The 18303-nt window shown below is 43.8% G+C and overlaps 1 protein-coding gene across 5 annotated transcripts in view; it reads right to left on the bottom strand.

The window, feature by feature from the left end:
* The window catches only part of FHIP1A (FHF complex subunit HOOK interacting protein 1A), a 312881-nt gene that overhangs the window by 30049 nt on the left and 264529 nt on the right, over positions 1-18303 (bottom strand). For all 5 annotated transcript variants that reach the window (XM_044930522.2, XM_044930521.2, XM_044930526.2 and 2 more), the window contains 2 exons: positions 7980-8147; positions 1514-1593 (listed from right to left, as the gene is read on the bottom strand). In XM_044930522.2, the coding sequence (XP_044786457.2) occupies positions 1514-1593; positions 7980-8147 (248 nt within the window). The remainder of the gene's footprint in view (positions 1-1513; positions 1594-7979; positions 8148-18303) is intronic.

Raw genomic sequence — 18303 nt, 5'->3', positions numbered from 1 at the left:
AACAAGCTGCTCTGACGGCTTTCATCCAGGCGCTAATGCACTGTCACATCAGGAGAGACCTGATGCAAGGCGGACGTAACCCTTTTAGGACAGAAAACGAATGCTCTCCTGAACGACCCAGGGTATGTACTTATGAGCAGATTCGTTCTTTGCTAAGTCCCTAAGATCAGTTACTGATGGCCTGATTGAAACCCTCCAGAAGCCCAAAATTAATAGGCGATATTCTCCTATAAAACAGTGACTCTGCAAGGCCGCCCACTGACTCCCCTGTGGTGCTTCTATCGCTCCCTTTTGCAGGGTGACATGTCTATACTGCACCTTCCTCAAACCAGTAGTTCTCAAACTTAGCCTGGCATCAGAATCCCCTGGAGCTAAACAAAACACCGCTTGCCAGGCCCCACCCACCACCAGTTCCTGATTCAGCTTGTCTGGGAGAAGACGGCCAAGGATGTGTGTTTTCATGAGTTCCTGGATGACGTCTCTGCTGCTGTTTCCAGGACCACACTTGGCCATGCCCTGAAACTTCTCCAGGGCCAGACACCTCTTGGAACGCCAGCTCCTCAGTAATCCTGCTCACACCATGTCTAAACTGCAGTGGGACCAGGGGCAGCGCAGGTCTCCTCCCTCTTGTCTTGCTCTCAGCACCCTCTGTCCCAGGAGGGGTCAGCAGCAGGGTCTATGGATGGTGGGGGTGGAGCAGGCACCCGGTGAGCTGGCTGGCTCTTTCCTTACTGCGTCCAGACCACGGAGGGGAGTGCGGGAGCACAGGCCCTCGTCAGCTCTCTTCCTTCACAAAAGCAGATGCTCCTCTCAGCGACCCTGAGAGGACAGGCTGGGCTGAGGCAGGATTCGGTGTCCCTGAGTCTCCTGCCCAATGACCAAACTGATGTCGTCTTGCTGGCAGCCCACTTTGACTCCGGACACCCATCTCCAGACCCCAGCCCCTTCATGACACCGTTCCCACCTGGACATCTGAAGGATAGACCTTCTCTGCCCTGTGTACACGGATGCCCTTTTCAGTTCGTCCCTCCACCCACGCCCTTCTGAACTGTACACAGGAAGTACTCATTAAATATTTACCGAATTTAATTGAAAAATACTTGCAAGCCAGGCAGTGAGCACTGTAGCCATACCATTACTAAAGCAAAAGTCACAGAATAATTTCTATACACCAACAGCATTTCATATTGAGAAAAGTTGTTCTCAATAACATGAGTCTCCTAAAAATGTACTTTGGGAGAAAGACATTCAGTTACAGACCAGAAGAGCTTTCATAATACTTCTGAAAGTTTCCAAACGTTCTATTTCTTTTTTCCAGGAGCACATGTATAATATAATGCCTTTGCCCCCCTAAATACTTTTAACCTTGGGAAATAATGCAGAAGTTAAGCTGATTTTCTTGATTATTTTCTTTCTTAGAAGCATGGCCCTTACTCAGCTCATATTACCAAAGGAAAATAAACAGCAATAGTGTAGGGTTGTTCTTTAAAGGAGACAAAAGGTGGCAACTCACCTTAGAATTAGTTGTAACATCACATCTTCACAATGTAAACCGATGAGAGTTCTAAATAATGCCAGGGACACCACACAAAGCTGGAAGCAACAAACACACACTCTGTTTCAGACACTGAAGGGACCTCTGTAACCCCAAAGATGGTAAATAAATCAGAATGACAAAATAAAATGGCCTTCATTTTTAAGTAGTTTTATTTATTTATTTTTTTTAAAGATGCTGCTGCCAGAGAAAATGTATATTCAGACCACCAGTTCTCCTGTAGGATTTGATTCGACAATCTATCCCTGGGATTATGCCACTATGCAGAATCACTCTCCTACAAAAATGCCTATGCTCATATAAGATCCAGATAAACATGCCCCCTACAACTCCCCAACACACACACACACACACACACACACACACACACACACACACGATCTATTTATGTCATTTGTTTTCCTATTTTCTTTTTTAAATATTTTATTTATTTATTTGGCTGTGAGGAGTCTTTGTTATGGCATGCAGGAGCTTGTATTAATAGGCATGCAGAGTCTTAGTTGCAACATGTGGGATCTAGTTCCCTGACCCCCAGGGGTCAAATCCTGGATCCCCAGCACTGGGAGCCCAGAGTCTTAACCACTGGAGTGCCAGAGAAGACCCTTCTAGTTATTTTCAAATATGACATTGATTTTTCACAAGATAGGGCTAAAAGAAAATTGCATATACCCCGGCCAACTCTCTACCTAGAGTCCCCAGCCCCAAACCTCAACTCCTTTTGATTTGTTTCTTGGCTTTGGGGCAAAGATTTTCCTGAGTTCCATTTCCCATAGTGCTGAGGGAGTGATGATATACTTTCCTGAAGTATTTCATTAAGTACTTTTTTCATTAAAAAAAAAAGAAAAAGAATTCTTGCCATCTCTAACTTCCAAAAAGGAAGGATAAAGAGCCCAACAGAGAAGGTTCCCAAAGGTGCATTCTAAAATCACTGTGCCCTTTGGGGAGTAAGGATTTATTGTTCTATCCAGCCACATAAGTAATTGAGGCTCTTACTGTTTGTACAGGAAAATAAATGCTAGTCCGTCTTCTAGCCAGGACCAGTTTACAACCTGGTTAATGAAATTCGTAACAGTGCTGCAGAGAAAGAACTGTACTTGGTGTGCCCCAAAACATCTCTTGGACTCAGGACAGGCCACCCCTTACAGTTGGGCAGAAGCAACGCACTTCATTCCACTCACTCCATGCCTCTGCACATTCCGTTCCTCTGCCTGGAATGCCTTCCTCTGTCTCTTCCGCAGGATAAAGCCTCCTTATTCTCTAAGACTGACCCTAGGCATCACCTTTCCTAGGAAATCTTCTCTTTCTCCCAGGATTACCCCTCAGCATCTCCTTTCCCCATTCTGAGTCCTTTCTATATGTCACCATAGTAACCTGGGCAAATCACTGTCAAGGTGCTCAGCACCCTGTATCTGTCTTTTTATTATTGAGTCCCAGGAGTTTGTAATTCTACATACAAGTATCTTATCAGAGACATGACTTGCACAGATTTCTTCCTATTGTGTCAGCTGTCTTTTCAGTTTCTTAACGGTGTTCTTTGAAACACAAGAGTTCTTACTTGTTTATACATTTTCGATTTCTTCCTGAATCAGCCCCAGAAGACTGTATCTTTCTAGAACTTGCCTGTTTCATCTAAAGTATCCAATATTTTGGCATATAGTTGTTCACAGTATCCCTCATAATCCTTTTTAGCTCTGTAAGGTCAATAGTAATATCCCTTCTTTCATCTTGGTTTTATTAATTTGACTCTTCTTACTTTCTTCCTTAGTAGTCTAGCTAAAAGTTTGTCAATTTTGTCAATCTTTTCAAAAAACCAACTTTTTTTGAGGCTTTTGATTTGTTTTTATTGAATGAAAAATTCTTTAAATTCTATAGTGCTTTACAGTTTTCGAAAGTTTCACACATGATTTCATAATATCCCTTTTTCCCCCTACGCATTCCAGCTCACCACTGGTAACCACATTCGTTATCTATAGCTGTGAGTCAGCTTCTTGTCTGTTTTACTTACTAGTTTGTTGTATTTTCTAAATTCTACATATAAGCAGTATTATACAGTATGTGTTTCTCTGTCTGACTTACTTCATTTAGCATAAAGCCCTCCAAGTCCATCCAAGTTCTTGCAAATGGCAAAATTTCATTCCCTTTTTTTTTCTTTTTTTTTTTTTCCTTCTTTTGGCTGCACTAGGTATCACTGTCATCCAAGGACTTTCTCTAGTTGGGGTTACTCTCTAGCTCCAGTGCACAGGTTTCTCCTGTTGCAGAGCACAGGCTCTAGAGCGCCGATGGTTCATCAGTTGTGAGGCACGGAATTAGTTGTCCTGTGCATGTAGAATCTTCCTGAACCTGGGGTCGAACCTGTGTCCCCCGCACTGGAAGGTGGATTCTTAGCCACTGGACCACCAGGGAAGTCCCACCACATATTCTTTATCCATTCATTTGTTGATCGACAGTTTGGTTGCTTCTATAACTTGGACACTTTGCAAATTGCAAATAATGCTGCTTCAGTTCAGTTCAGTTCAGTTGCTCAGTCATGTCCGACTCTTCACGATCCCATGAATAACAGCACGCCAGGCCTCCCTGTCCATCACAAACTCCCGAGTTCACTCAGACTCATGTCCATCAAGTCAGTGATGCCATCCAGCCATCTCATCCTCTGTCGTCCCCTTCTCCTCCTGCCCCCAATCCCTCCCAGCATCAGTCTTTTCCAATGAGTCAACTCTTCACATGAGGTGGCCAAAGTACTGGAGTTTCAGCTTTAGCATCATTCCTTCCAAAGAAATCCCAGGGCTGATCTCCTTCAGAGTGGACTGGTTGGATCTCCTTGCAGTCCAAGAGACTCTCAAGAGTCTTCTCCAGCACCACACTTCAAAAGCATCAATTCTTCAGTGCTCAGCCTTCTTCACAGTCCAACTCTCACAGCCATATATGACCACAGGAAAAACCATAGCCTTGACTAGACGGACCTTTGTTGGCAAAGTAATGTCTCTGCTTTTGAATATGCTATCGAGGTTGGTCATAACTTTCCTTCCAAGGAGTAAGTGTCTTTTAATTTCATGGCTGCAGTCACCCTCTGCAGTGATTTTGGAGCCCAAAAAAATGAAGTCTGACACTGTTTCCACTGTTTCCCCATCTATTTCCCATGAAGTGATGGGACTGGATGCCATGATCTTCATTTTCTGAATGTTGAGCTTTAAGCCAACTTTTTCACTCTCCACTTTCACTTTCATCAAGAGGTTTTTTAGTTCCTCTTCACTTTCTGCCATAAGGGTGGTGTCATCTGCATATCTGAGGTTATTGATATTTCTCCTGGCAATCTTGATTCCAGTTTGTGCTTCTTCCAGCCCAGCATTTCTCATGATGTACTCTGCATATGAGTTAAATAAGCAGGGTGATAATATACAGCCTTGATGTACTCCTTTTCCTATTTGGAACCAGTCTGTTGTTCCATGTCCAGTTCTAACTGTTGCTTCCTGACCTGCATACAGATTTCTCAAGAGGCAGGTCAGTGGTATGGTATTCCCATCTCTCTAAGAATTCTCCACAGTTTATTGTGATCCACATAGTCAAAGGCTTTGGCATAGTCAATAAAGCAGAAATAGATGTTTTTCTGGAACTCTCTTGCTTTTTCAATGATCCGGCGGATGTTGGCAATTTGATCCCTGGTTCCTCTGCCTTTTCTAAAACCAGCTTGAACATCAGGAAGTTCATGGTTCATGTATTGCTGAAGCCTGGCTTGCAGAATTTTGAGCATTACTTTGCTAGCGTATGAGATGAGTGCAATTGTGTGGTAGTTTGAGCATTCTTTGGCATTGCCTTTCTTTGGGATTACAATGAAAACTGGCCTTTTCCAGTCCTGTGGCCACTGCTGAGTTTTCCAAATTTGCTGGCAGATTGAGTGCAGCACTTTCACAGCATCATCTTTCAAGATTTGGAATAGCTCAACTGGAATTCCATCACCTCCACTAGCTTTGTTCATAGTGATGCTTTCTAAGGCCCGCTTGACTTCACATTCCAGGATGTCTGGCTCTAGGTCAGTGATCACACCATCGTGATTATCTGGGTCGTGAAGATCTTTTTTGTACAGTTCTTCTGTGTATTCTTGCCACCTCTTCTTAATATCTTCTGCTTCTGTTAGGTCCATACCATTTCTGTCCTTTATTGAGCCCATCTATGCATGAAATGTTCCCTTTAATTTTCTTGAAAAGATCTCTAGTCTTTCCCATTCTGTTGTTTTCCTCTATTTCTTTGCATTGATCGCTGAAGAAGGCTTTCTTATCCCTTCTTGCTATTCTTTGGAACTCTGCATTCAGATGCTTATATCTTTCCTTTTCTCCTTTGCTTTTCACTTCTCTTCTTTTCACAGCTATTTGTAAGGCCTCCCCAGACAGCCATTTTGCTTTTTTGCATTTCTTTTTCTTGGGGATGGTCTTGATCCCTGTCTCCTGTACAACGTCACGAACCTCCGTCCATAGTTCATCAGGCACTCTATCAGATCTAGTCCCTTAAATCTAGTTCTCACTTCCACTGTATAATCATAAGGGATTCGATTTAGGTCATACCTGAATGGTCTAGTGGTTTTCCCTACTTTCTTCAATTTAAGTCTGAATTTGGCAATAAGGAGTTCATGATCTGAGCCACAGTCAGCTCCTGGTCTTGTTTTTGCTGACTGTATAGAGCTTCTCCATCTTTGGCTGCAAAGGATATAATCAATCTGATTTCGGTGTTGACCATCTGGTGATGTCCATGTGTAGAGTCTTCTCTTGTGTTGTCGGAAGACGGTGTTTGTTATGACCAGTGCATTTTCTTGGCAAAACTCTATTAGTCTTTGCCCTGCTTCATTCCGTATTCCAAGGCCGAATTTGCCTGTCACTCCAGGTGTTTCTTGACTTCCTACTTTTGCATTCCAGTCCCCTATAATGAAAAGGACATCTTTTTTGGGTGTTAGTTCTAAAAGGTCTTGTAGGTCTTCGTAGAAGCATTCAACTTCAGCTTCTTCAGCATTACTGGTTGGTGCACAGACTTGGATTACTGTGATATTGAATGGTTTGCCTTGGAAACGATCAGAGATCATTCTGTCGTTTTTGAGACTGCATCCAAGTACTGCATTTCAGACTCTTTTGTTGACCATGATGGCTACTCCATTTCTTCTGAGGGATTCCTGCCCGCAGTAGTAGATATAATGGTCATCTGAGTTCAAATTCACCCATTCCGGTCTATTTCAGTTCGCTGATTCCTAGAATGTCGACATTCACTCTTGCCATCTCTTGTTTGACCACTTCCAATTTGCCTTGATTCATGGACCTGACATTCCAGGTTCCTATGCAATATTGCTCTTTACAGCATCAGACCTTGCTTCTATCACCAGTCACATCCACAGCTGGGTATTGTTTTTGCTTTGGCTCCATCCCTTCATTCTTTCTGGAGTTATTTCTCTGCTGATCTCCAGTAGCATATTGGGCACCTACTGACCTGGGGAGTTCCTCTTTCAGTATCCTATCATTTTGCCTTTTCATACTGTTCATGGGGTTCTCAAGGCAAGAATACTGAAGTGGTTTGCCATTCCCTTCTCCAGTGGACCACATTCTGTCAGCCCTCTCCACCATGACCCGCCCATCTTGGGTGGCCTCACGGGCATGGCTTAGTTTCATTGAGTTAGACAAGGCTGTGGTCCTAGTGTGATTAGATTGACTAGTTTTCTGTGAGTATGGTTTCAGTGTGTTTGCCCTCTGATGCCCTCTTGCAACACCTACCGTCTTTCTTGGGTTTCTCTTACCTTGGTGCTCCAACAAAGCGCAGCCGCTGCTCCTTACAATAATGCTGCTTATATATAACCATTAGGGTATATGGATCTTTGCAATCTAGTGTTTTCGTTTTCTTCCAATATACCTTTGCTTTTAAAATAATAATTGCAATTAAACAGAGGCAGCCTATGGGGAGAGGGCTGCAAAGGATTACACTAAAGGTATGAGAGGATTTTCAAAGTTAATCAGAGCACCAAACAAAGAATGACTACCTCAATTCACACGTGCCCAGACTTGCATTTCAAACCACTTATGGACAGAAATATGATCTCTAATACCCAGACTTGATAGACTTCAGTTCTTTGGCTTTACTTGAGCTTCAGCCCCATCCCCTGTTCCTTGTCTCCTCAGAAGCACATTCTGCCGGTTCTATGTAAGAAAGTGTCAACCCAGAGAAACTGAAAAAACTGTCTAGAAAAGGCAGGAACTTCCACCTCCCAGACAGAAGGGCTCCAGACAGCAAAACAATCTAGCTCATCTCTTCCAAGACAGAAAAGTAAAGGCTGAAAGGAAAATAAAAGGAGGGTAAATAAAAAGAAGAGAATATTCACAGTTTTATCCCCAAAACAAACTCTCCTGAACTCCGTCCTGAGTCATAGCTTCCCTTCCACTGGGGCTCTCCTTACCCGGAATGGGGTGTTGATTCGGCTCGTGAGCGTATCCAAGATGTGGACATTCTCGTGCCGGTGCAACAGGATAAAGCGCAGGAAGATCTCGAGCAGTGCTGGCTCGGAGATGCTGCGCAGAAAAAGGTCCAGGTAGGCGGTTGTGGTCATGACCTCCTCCACAGTCACCTGGGCCCAACGACAGAGTGAACACAGGTGAGCCTCCCCTCGATGCTGCGATACATGCCTCTCCAATGGCCCCCAGCCTCACCGTAGTGACCCCATCAAGGCAAGAACACGCCTGCCACGAGAACACACTTCAGAGCTTCATTTGAAGCCCCTAACCTATTCACATTCCTCAAAATCTCATGCTGATTCCACCTTTTAATTCAGTAAGGGAAAAGCAAAGGCAGAAAGAAGCAATTCAAGTGTTCCGACAACCCTGATACACCAGATGCAGTTCAAATACCATCAAGATTTTAGTGTGTAATCACAAAGAGGGAAAAGATAATAGAAAGTATGTTCATGGTCCGTAAAAATGATTAATTAGAAAGCTCAGTATAACTTGTTCCCTTACTAGTCATTCAATAAACCTTTATTGGGATTTCTTATGAACAAGAAGCTAGAAACAACACATTTCCTGTCCAGGAAGATGGGTTCTATTTACGATCTAGCACAGTAAATATAATAAACAGCAAATGACAGGTGCAGAGACAAAACACTGCAGAAGTTCAGATACGTTTCAGTCAAGTTGCAAGTCAAAATTTTATAACTGAATAATATACATAAAGTATTATTTATAAACTGCTGTAAGAGTTTACTGCTTATAAAGTAACTGTGACTTTTTAAATAATACAGATTACTATTTTCTATGTGCTGTGATTTTCCCATGCAGTAAAACATCAATCTTTCAGGAAACAGACTCCTCTAAAGAGTCAAGTTTTTCAAAGAACTGAGGATTTGATGCTTAAAGCAACAAATTTTTATTTTAAACATTTTGACTGGGAATATTTTAAGAGTGAGTATACATTGCTTTGTCTTCCTAAAGGCAGAATTGTGCTAAGTCATGTCCGACTCTTTGCGACCCTATAGACTGTAGCCCGCCAGGGTCCTCTGTCCGTGGGGTTTTCCAGGCAAGAATACTGCAGTGGGTTGTCATTTCCTTCTCCAGGGGATTAAACCCATGTCTCCTGCAATTGCAGGCACTGGCAGGCGGATTCTTTACCACTGAGCCATCTGGGAAGACCTAAAGGCAGAACAGGGGCCATCAATTGCCATACTGTCTGTAATACAGAAAGACTCAAACAAGGTTGCATGAGAATTACCAGGGAAACGGTTCAAAATTTCAGATTTCAATCTTATACCCTAGAAAGCTTAGATATCTCCCCTGCCATGAGTCAAACACACTTGATGCTAAACGAAACAGATGGTGATAAATTTTGAGTGATCACATCTTTTCTTTTCCAGTCGTCGATCTTCTTTTCTCCTCACTTTAAAAGTGTTAGCTGTCATTTTATCATACTGTTACTGGGCCATTCCTTTAAAAATGCTTCCCTCTTCTCCTTTTCTGCCTTCAAATTCCACAACTCAGTTTAGAAACCAGATCTTCAGACCTGCTATGTAAGTGTGGACAGCTCTCGCAAGGATGCATCTGCACAGAAAGGCTTGAATTACTTTTATGAATTTCTTGATTCTTAGGGATGTGCTAGATAGATGAGTCCACATCAGTTCAGTTCAGTTCAGTTGCTCAGTCGTGTCTGACTCTTTGCAACCCCATGAATCGCAGCACGCCAGGCCTCCCTGTCCATCACCAACTCCCGGAGTTCACCCAGACTCAAGTCCATCGAGTCAGTGATGCCATCCAGCCATCTCATCCTCTGTCGTCCCCTTCTCCTCCTGCCCCCAATCCCTCCCAGCATCAGAGTCTTTTCCAATGAATCAACTCTTCACATGAGGTGGCCAAAGTACTGGAGTTTCAGCTTTAGCATCATTCCTTCCAAAGAAATCCCAGGGCTGATCTCGTTTAGAATGGACTGGTTGGATCTCCTTGCAGTCCAAGGGACTCTCAAGAGTCTTCTCCAACACCACAGTTCAAAAGCATCATTCTTCAGCGCTCAGCCTTCTTCACAGTCCAACTCTCACATCCATACATGACCACTGGAAAAACCATAGCCTTGACTAGACGGACCTTTGTTGGCAAAGTAATGTCTCTGCTTTTGAATATGCTATCTAGGTTGGTCATAACTTTTCTTCCAAGGAGTAAGCGTCTGAATCCACATAGATATTACCAAATCAGTTCTGTCTGTTTTCTTTATTCTAAGCAAGGCCCCTACAGTATATCTGAATGCACTCTCAGAGCCCACTGACAGTACCCTGAGTGGCCTGAGCACTGCGTCCGGCCCTTCCATTCCCCACTCAGTGTCAATCTTATGACTCCTCACCCAACACACCCCTGTGTCATCTGACCAGATGTAAAAGCTCTCTGCGTCCAAATAAAGCACAGGAAACAGGTAAGCACCAACCACTTGGCAGACAAATTATTTGAAGAAGAGTCCTCCTGGTGGGCTGCCCTGCTTCTGAACAAACAGCTTCTATCCCTGTGTTCTCCTGCGTTCTCTAGCCCCAGGCTCACGGCACTGACAGTGCTGTCCTGGGACGCAAGCTGCGTCTTTTTCTTTATTACCGCAGGGCAATGGAAAGAGCCCGGCGCACAGACGGTACTTAATAAACATTTCCTGAGCAAATGACAGCCTCCAAGGACCTGGCAATTTACATTTGCCAAAGCTGAGCTTAAGTTTTTTAATTCTTCCCTCTTCTCTGCATGAGATCTGAAGGCCCCAGTGAGTGGGGACTTTTTTAAAAATAAAAATTACAAAATAACTGATGTCACCCAGAACAATTAAGGGGAAAGGACTGACACCACCACCAAACACATAGTTCCATTAGCTCACACCCATTGCATGACTGCAATCTCCCTAGAGTAGACATTTAACCTAAAATCATCAACACAAAATTTGAATTCCCTAACAATCTTGATTACTAGAAGAAAAAAGAAGTAGCATTAATCGATTCCTGGGTAGGGAGATCCTCTGGAGAAGGAAATGGCAACTTGAGTATTCTCGCCTGGGAAATCCCAGGGACAGAGGAGCCTGGCAGATTACAGTCCATGGGATCACAAAAAAGTTGGACACGACCAAGCGACTAAATGACAACAACAATCATTCCAAAGTAGTTTCTGTGTTTTCCACTTACCTTGGAGCAGTGCTGAGCTGACATGCTACACACGACTGCAGGAGCTGCCTTTCCACCAATAGTGCAGCACCCACTTTCCCCTCTTAGTTATGCACGGCTGTGATCAGCTCCAAAGCACAGCCATACACGCGAGAATCTAAGTCTCAGCCTTTGGGACCTGGCATGAAAGGCGGGCATTAAGCATCTATTGTTTACTACTCTTAAGCTGGATAAATGAAAAGATTTCTGTTTTTCTTTTTAGAAATCAAAGCTGTCATTTATAAGCTAAGAGGATTTAAGGAAGCACTTGGAGGGGCAGCATTTACATAACGTGCTATAAATATTAAAGCCCAACTCTATTAAGCATCAGGTTGCAAAGTCTTTATGAATCGAGGTCATCCTCACCTTAAATGAATACCCAAACCAAGAAAATCTGGTTCCCTTCTCTTTCCCCCTCTTCCCTCCTCCATATTCTCAGAGCCCTTAGAAGCCTTTTATCCTAGAAAATCTTCTCCCGCCCCATTATCTTGACTTCTCAGAAACTTCCTCTAATCCTCCAAATAGGAAACCTCCTTAAAGGAGGATGAGACCAGAGCCTAAGTGTGATCACTTGAAAGCTAATGATGAGCCACCAGGGGCGGGCGGCTGGGCTGTGCGGACTGTAAAATTCAGGTTCTGCCAATGCCCCAAAGAGCAAGGACCAGCAAAACGGGAGAGCAGCCGCCTCCTCGTGGGCCAGTCGTGAAGGGCAGTCGGCTGCTGATGTAAGGAGGACCTTTCTGCCTCAGGGTTGTGTGTCAGTATTTACTGACCTTGTTCTATAAAGAACTGCAGCTACAAACTGACATAGAAATTCCAGCAGAAAGGGTAGCTGAGGTTCTGCCATATAATACACAATAATAAAGCTTGGGAATGTTCTTTCTTACTAAAGGCAGACCACAATGGCTGCAATGACTTAAGGAAAACTCAGGTCCTACAGACAAATCATCATCCTTTACAAGAAGGTACAACCATGAACCCAAACAAGATATTTGCCTAGGCACTTTCACATGCCTACTTCTCAGCCCAAGTTCTAGAATGAGACCCCAACACAGGTACTTATTTTTCCTGCTATGCAGTCCAGTTTAGTCTATTTTTGAAACGTCTTCACCACCCTTTCCACCTCCACTGGCCCCTACCTGAGTTGTCCTTCACGCCAAGTGCCCTTCACCAACTGCTTAAACATGTCTTTCAAACCATAGTTTGAGACCCAAAGTAGGTAAAACAATCAATGCCTTGGTCCACTCATGGTTAGACCAGGTTCAAACAGAAAGTACTGGAATAGACTGCATGTAGTAAAAATAAGTCCTGTTTTGCCAAACTTTTATATAAATATTTTGTTCCAACTATATGTAATACAATATATTTTGCATGTATATGTCTCGTTACATTCAATTAAGAAAATGCATAAACAGAAATGTAGAAAATAAGTTTCTGGCTGTGCCTTATATTAATAGTTAAAACATTTGAAAAAAACACTAAAGTAGCAGTGCAAAAACCCAACCAACTCACAGCCTTTCCCCACCAGCGCCCTGCACTCCAGGCCATCTCCCAGCAAGGCCTGGATCTGGGTGAACTGCATGGAGAGTTGAGGTCGGTTCTGTGGACAGGGGGGCAACTGAATTTACTGTCAGTCCACTCCTTTTTACCTTAGCCTAAGAGCTCCAACAGTGCATTTGCATTTTAATTAAAATGTCAAGTTTCTCAGAAATGGACAAAATAAAGATTTTGTTTTCTTTGAAAAAGCGGATGAGAGGGAAGGGAGGAATTGACACTTTCCACTTGGGCAAAGTCAAAGCTCTCCCCAAAGTGAAGCTAAAACCCAGCCCAGCCTCATGCCCATAATCGCAGCAGCGGCATGCACAGCGCGGGAAGGACACTGAGCATATAGACACCCCGACCTTTCCGTGATCAGCTCTAGCCGGGCAATTCCATTCACATCTAAATTAGCCAGAATCCTCCCTGGAATGGCAGGCTTATGTGTGTCCTGAACGATACATCCCCGCCTGCTTACTGTGTTTTGTGTGAGATCTGGTCACACTGGGACAAACAGATGGTTTCTACCTTCTGTCGCCCAGGCAGGTGGCGGGCGGCGGGATCAGGTGGCTGCTGCGCCCTCTCCATGTTAGAAGGCGCCCTTCTTTGGCATCCCCTTTGGTGTAGAGGAGACAACTAGCCCAGCAAGGTTCTTCTGGGTCCTCCATGAGGCCTCAGCCCCAGTGGCTCCACCCAGGGGCAGGAAACAAGGAGACCAGGGGCCCCTGGACCACTGAAATCAGTACGGGGAAGCAAAGATGAGGCTGGATCACGTGAAACAGACATGAAGGGGTTTTCCCAGGGAACACAGGCTGCTGCTGCCAGAGGGAGAGCCGCTGAGGGACAGGCAGGGCGTGTCCACCCCAGGGCAGCCGCCGCTGCAGCTGGACTCTTCCCAGCCTTCTCCTTCCCTCCCAGGACACAGAGCACGAGCAACACTCAGGAACAGAAGCGGAGACACAGACATCCCAGTTCTCAGGGAGCGGCACCACTGTTTCAGCCAAAAATTCAGGACTGAAAACATTCAATTATTCCCAGTCTGCAAAAAGGCTGCACTGAAGATTCAGGCTCCTTCCCTCCTGGCCCCTCCTGCTCCTTGGCCTCCAAGCACTCACTGCCTCTACCCCACCACCAGAGGCAGGTGGGGATGTGAGAGGAGGTGACATCCGAAGTCAATTCAGTTCAATTCAGTGGCTCAGTCACGTCCGACTCTTTGTGACGCCATGGACTGCAGTATGCCAGGCTTCCCTGTCCTTCACCAACTCCTAGAGCCTACTCAAACTCATGTCCATCGCGTTGGTGATGCCAACCAACCATCTCATCCTCTGTCATCCCCTTCTCCTCCTGCCTTCAGTCTTTCCCAGCCCCAGGGTCTTTTCCAATTAGTTGATTCTTCACATCAGGTGGCCAAAGTATTGGAGCTTCAGCTTCAGCATCAGTCCTTCCAATGAATATTCAGGATGATTTCCTTTAGGATGGACTGGTTGGATCTCCTTGCAGTCCAAGGGACACAAGAGTCTTCTCCAACACCACAGTTCAAAAGCATCAATTCTTTGGCACTCAGCTTTCTTTATAGTCCAACTCTCACATCCATACATGACAACTGGAAAAACCATAGCTTTGACTAGATGGACCTTTGCTGGTAAAGTAATGTTTCTGCTTTTAATAAGCTGTCTAGGTTGGTCATAGCTTTTCTTCCAAGGAGCAACCGTCTTTTACTTTCATGGCTGCAGTCACCATCTGCAGTGATTTTGGAACCAAAGAAAATAAATTCTCCCACTGTTTTCATTGTTTCCCCATCTATTTGCCATGAAGTGATGGGACCGGATGCCATGATCTTAGTTTTTTGAATGTTTTTTGAATGAATAAGCCAACTTTAAAAAAAAATTAATTTATTTATTTTAATTGGAGGCTAATTACTTTATAATATTGTAGTGGTTTTTGCCATACATCGACATGAATCAGCCATGGGTGTACATGTGTTCCCCATCCTGAACCCCCCACCTTTTCACTCTCCTCTTCCACTTTCATCAAGAGGCTCTTTAGTTCCTCTTTGCTCTCTGCCATGAGTCAATAGGTGTGGCTATTCATTCCTAGTAACTGAGGGAAGAGATCACAGTGACGGCTGCAGTGATTTCTGCAACATATTTTAAGGAAAAGAAGTTAAAAGTAAAACCAGTCTCTGCCTCTTCCCCCAGTATTTTCTTGATGTATCTATAATACATCAAATATATGAACTAATTAAATCAATTAAATATTAATTGACTGACTAATTAAACAGAAGATACTTCTCCTTGCCTATGATAAACCTCTCCCTGGAGAAGTCGGCCAATTATTTATAAAGCCTTCCTTCCTATTCTATGTGTATATAATGTCTACAATACTACTTCATTATAATGTAACTTATCAGAGTATAATTCAATATATGATCCACTATATTTGAACTATATCCAGTATAGAATTTCATTGCTGAAATACTCCAAGTATCACTAAGAAAGTTATTTCACAGTGTGGCAGCTCTGTGGTCAGAAACAACAAGGAAATTCTGGAGCAAAGTAAGTTTTATCTCAGTAGCAAGGATCTGAAGAGTATTCCGAAGGTCATTTCACCCATCCCTTTCTGTTTACTAATTCTTCCAGAAAGGTTCTTCTTAGTTGCAATATGAAGAACTATAAAAACAACATCACCGATCTGCTTTGGGGCACCTGTGCATAACTGAAGACCATTCTCAGCATCTTGTTTCAGCTCTCTAAGTCCACACCATCTCAGGGGAACTGAGAGGGCCTAAGCAGAAAAGATACTTATTGGAAGAAGCCTAGGGTAAGCTAACAGGATCGCCAGAAGCCTGAAGAGCAAGCTTAGAGAAGAAGGGAGGTCTGAGGGTGGAAAGCCAGAGACAACCAAACAGGGATTGCACAGCTTCCTTTGGCAGCACAGCTCAGGAGGTCTCTGCAATCAAGAAAGCACAACTCAAGGTGAAGTAAAATTCCGCCTGCTGTAACATAAAGTGCGCCTTACACTCACTGCCCTCAGGTTAAGTGGTGGTGGGGAAATGCTGTCCCCCCAAACTCCACTTCCCTTCCTGTTCTGGAGTTCTTACGAAAGCCCTCAGCTTCCTCTTTGCTAGACTAAGTCCATTCCCTTTCTCAATCTTCTTAATGCATTTTTCCATTTTTTAAGATTGCAAACTTACTGCAGAAATGACTATGTCTGACCTACAGTGTGAATTCTCAAAACAATTTGTACGCCAGCAGGTACCCAAAGGATAATCAATAAACATGTCAGGATGGAAATCAGGTACCCTGTTACTAATAAAACAAACAAACAAATATGGTTTTCAAAGTCTATGTTGGGGATGCCTTCATGAGCAAGGTAGTTAGATTCATTTGACAATATGTGACCCGCAGAGGCAATCTTCCTTTTCTGTGTGTGCTAAGTCACTCAGTCATGTCCGACTCTTGGTGAACACTTCATAGGAAACAAAGAGCCTGACTCATGCCACGCTCTTGATTATGGCAACTGAGAAAAGTGATCCGTTGGGAAAAAGGAAATGCTTCCTTGGGCTTCCTCCTAATTTCTCTTCTTGATTAACAAGACAATACTACTGAATTCTGATGAGCAAACATTAAACCCGGTGGTGCAGGGGAAATGGTTCAGAGGGTGGTTTCAGGCAGCTTCTTTAGAATGGAGTTTTATTTGAGAACAACTGTCACGTGGTGGCCTCTAATGCCTGTCACCCCAATCCCCATTCAGTCTGCTTGCTGGGTTCCATGTGTTGTTTGGGAGTGGAATTTTACACATGGACAGTTTTCCTAGACACCAAAACTGTAACAAAGACAAGTTCTGATGATGAAGGGCAGGTTTCACTCCTGGCTTCTTATCCACTAGAGAAGACCTCAATGCAATGGAAGACCGAGAAAATACACAGGTGTTTCCTCCAACAAATTCAGGAATTCTAGTCTTCCTGGTGGTTTTCTCTGTTATCCCAAACTTGTTCATCATCAGGTACTCACTAACCACAGGGTGAGGCACAGAGGGGCAGCCTGTCAGTTATTCTTTCTGTCTCACTTAAAATGCAAGTCAGTCATAAAAGTGACCGGAGAGGGGGACTCTTAAAAGAAGCTCACTTCTTTTAAGAATGTAAATGTTAGAAAGTGTTAGTCGATCAGTCGTGCCCGACTTTTTGTGATTCTATGGACTGTAGCCTGCCAGGTTCCTCTGTCCGTGGGATTCTCCAGGCAACAACACTGGAGCGGGTTGCCGTGCCCTGCTCCAGGGGATCTTCCTGACCCAGGGATCAAACTCGAACCTCCTGCATTGCAGGTGGATTCTTTACCGTCTGAGCCACCGGGAAAGCCCCCTACAATTTTCTATGTTATTACATAATCTTCTGCATTTACTGGAAAAGTTCAGAGTCAACATCCCTAAATACCTCAAGCAGGTTAACTAAATCACTGTTAGAATAAGGAAATGAATAAAATACATAATGCTTTAAAAAGTTAGCGTGGGGCAAAAGAAAAGTATACCAAGAACGTGAAATAAGCAGGCTATAAGCTTCCTTTCTGTTCTCCTTGTTTTTTGGTTTTCTTATGACTACCTGAAGAAAAGCTTGCAGGGCATTTGTTGCTGATAAATCTTTAAAGATCTCTTAGGAGCATGCAGGGAAAGAATAAAAGATTAACACCAACTTTCAGACCAGATTCTCCCTACCTTCTCCACTTTTGTTTCCAAGACGAATACCACCTGCCTGCCTTAGATAAGGTGGGGTTTGTGTGAGCTGTTTTTTGTGTTTCTCCATGTAGAGTGGGTGGGACCCTTCCTATCTTTCCATGATCCTGATGCTTAAGAGCAGAATCCTGTGATTCTGCATTATCTCCCTTCTGCACTTGTTGAAAAAGAAAGAAATCTAATTTTTCTTTTCAAATCAAAAACTAAACAAAAGCTTAATTTATAGCCCTAATTTTCTTCCCCTGCAGCAGGACAGAAGTGACGTGAAGAACTATGGGAGGTCAGAGATGGGGAGGCTTCACGGTACCTGGGACCCGCTCAAACTCCAAAACGGGGTGGGTGGGTGTGTATAAGGCAGTGACTACAGACAGGTTGGTCTCCCACCTTCTATAGTTTTGTGTTTTTTTTTGAAGTATAGATGATTTACAATATTGTGCTCATTTTAGTATATTGATTCACTTTTTTGCAGATTATAGTCCAATATGGATTATTACAAAATAATGGGAATAATTCCCTGTGCTCTGCAGTAAACCCTTGCTGCTTACTAACTTCTGTAATTTTTAAAGCAGCAAATCTAGGGGAGAAGAGCTGTCCAAGGAAAAGGGGCAGAACCAGGAAGTTTGGGATGAATATGTACACACTGCTATGTTTAAAATGACTACCCAGGGCTTCCTTGGTGTCTCGGTGGTAAAAGATCCACCTGCCAATGCAGGAGACATGGGTTCGGTCCCTGGTGAGGCAGGATCCCACGTGCCGTGGAGCATTTAAGCCCATGTGCTGTGACCACTGAGCCCGTGCTCTAGAGCCAGGA

Source organism: Bubalus bubalis, chromosome 17 (assembly GCF_019923935.1).
Source record: "Bubalus bubalis isolate 160015118507 breed Murrah chromosome 17, NDDB_SH_1, whole genome shotgun sequence".
NCBI classification, from domain to species: domain Eukaryota; kingdom Metazoa; phylum Chordata; class Mammalia; order Artiodactyla; family Bovidae; genus Bubalus; species Bubalus bubalis.
The sequence above is the reverse complement of the archived record's forward strand: the minus strand, read 5'-3'. Positions and strand labels throughout refer to the sequence as shown.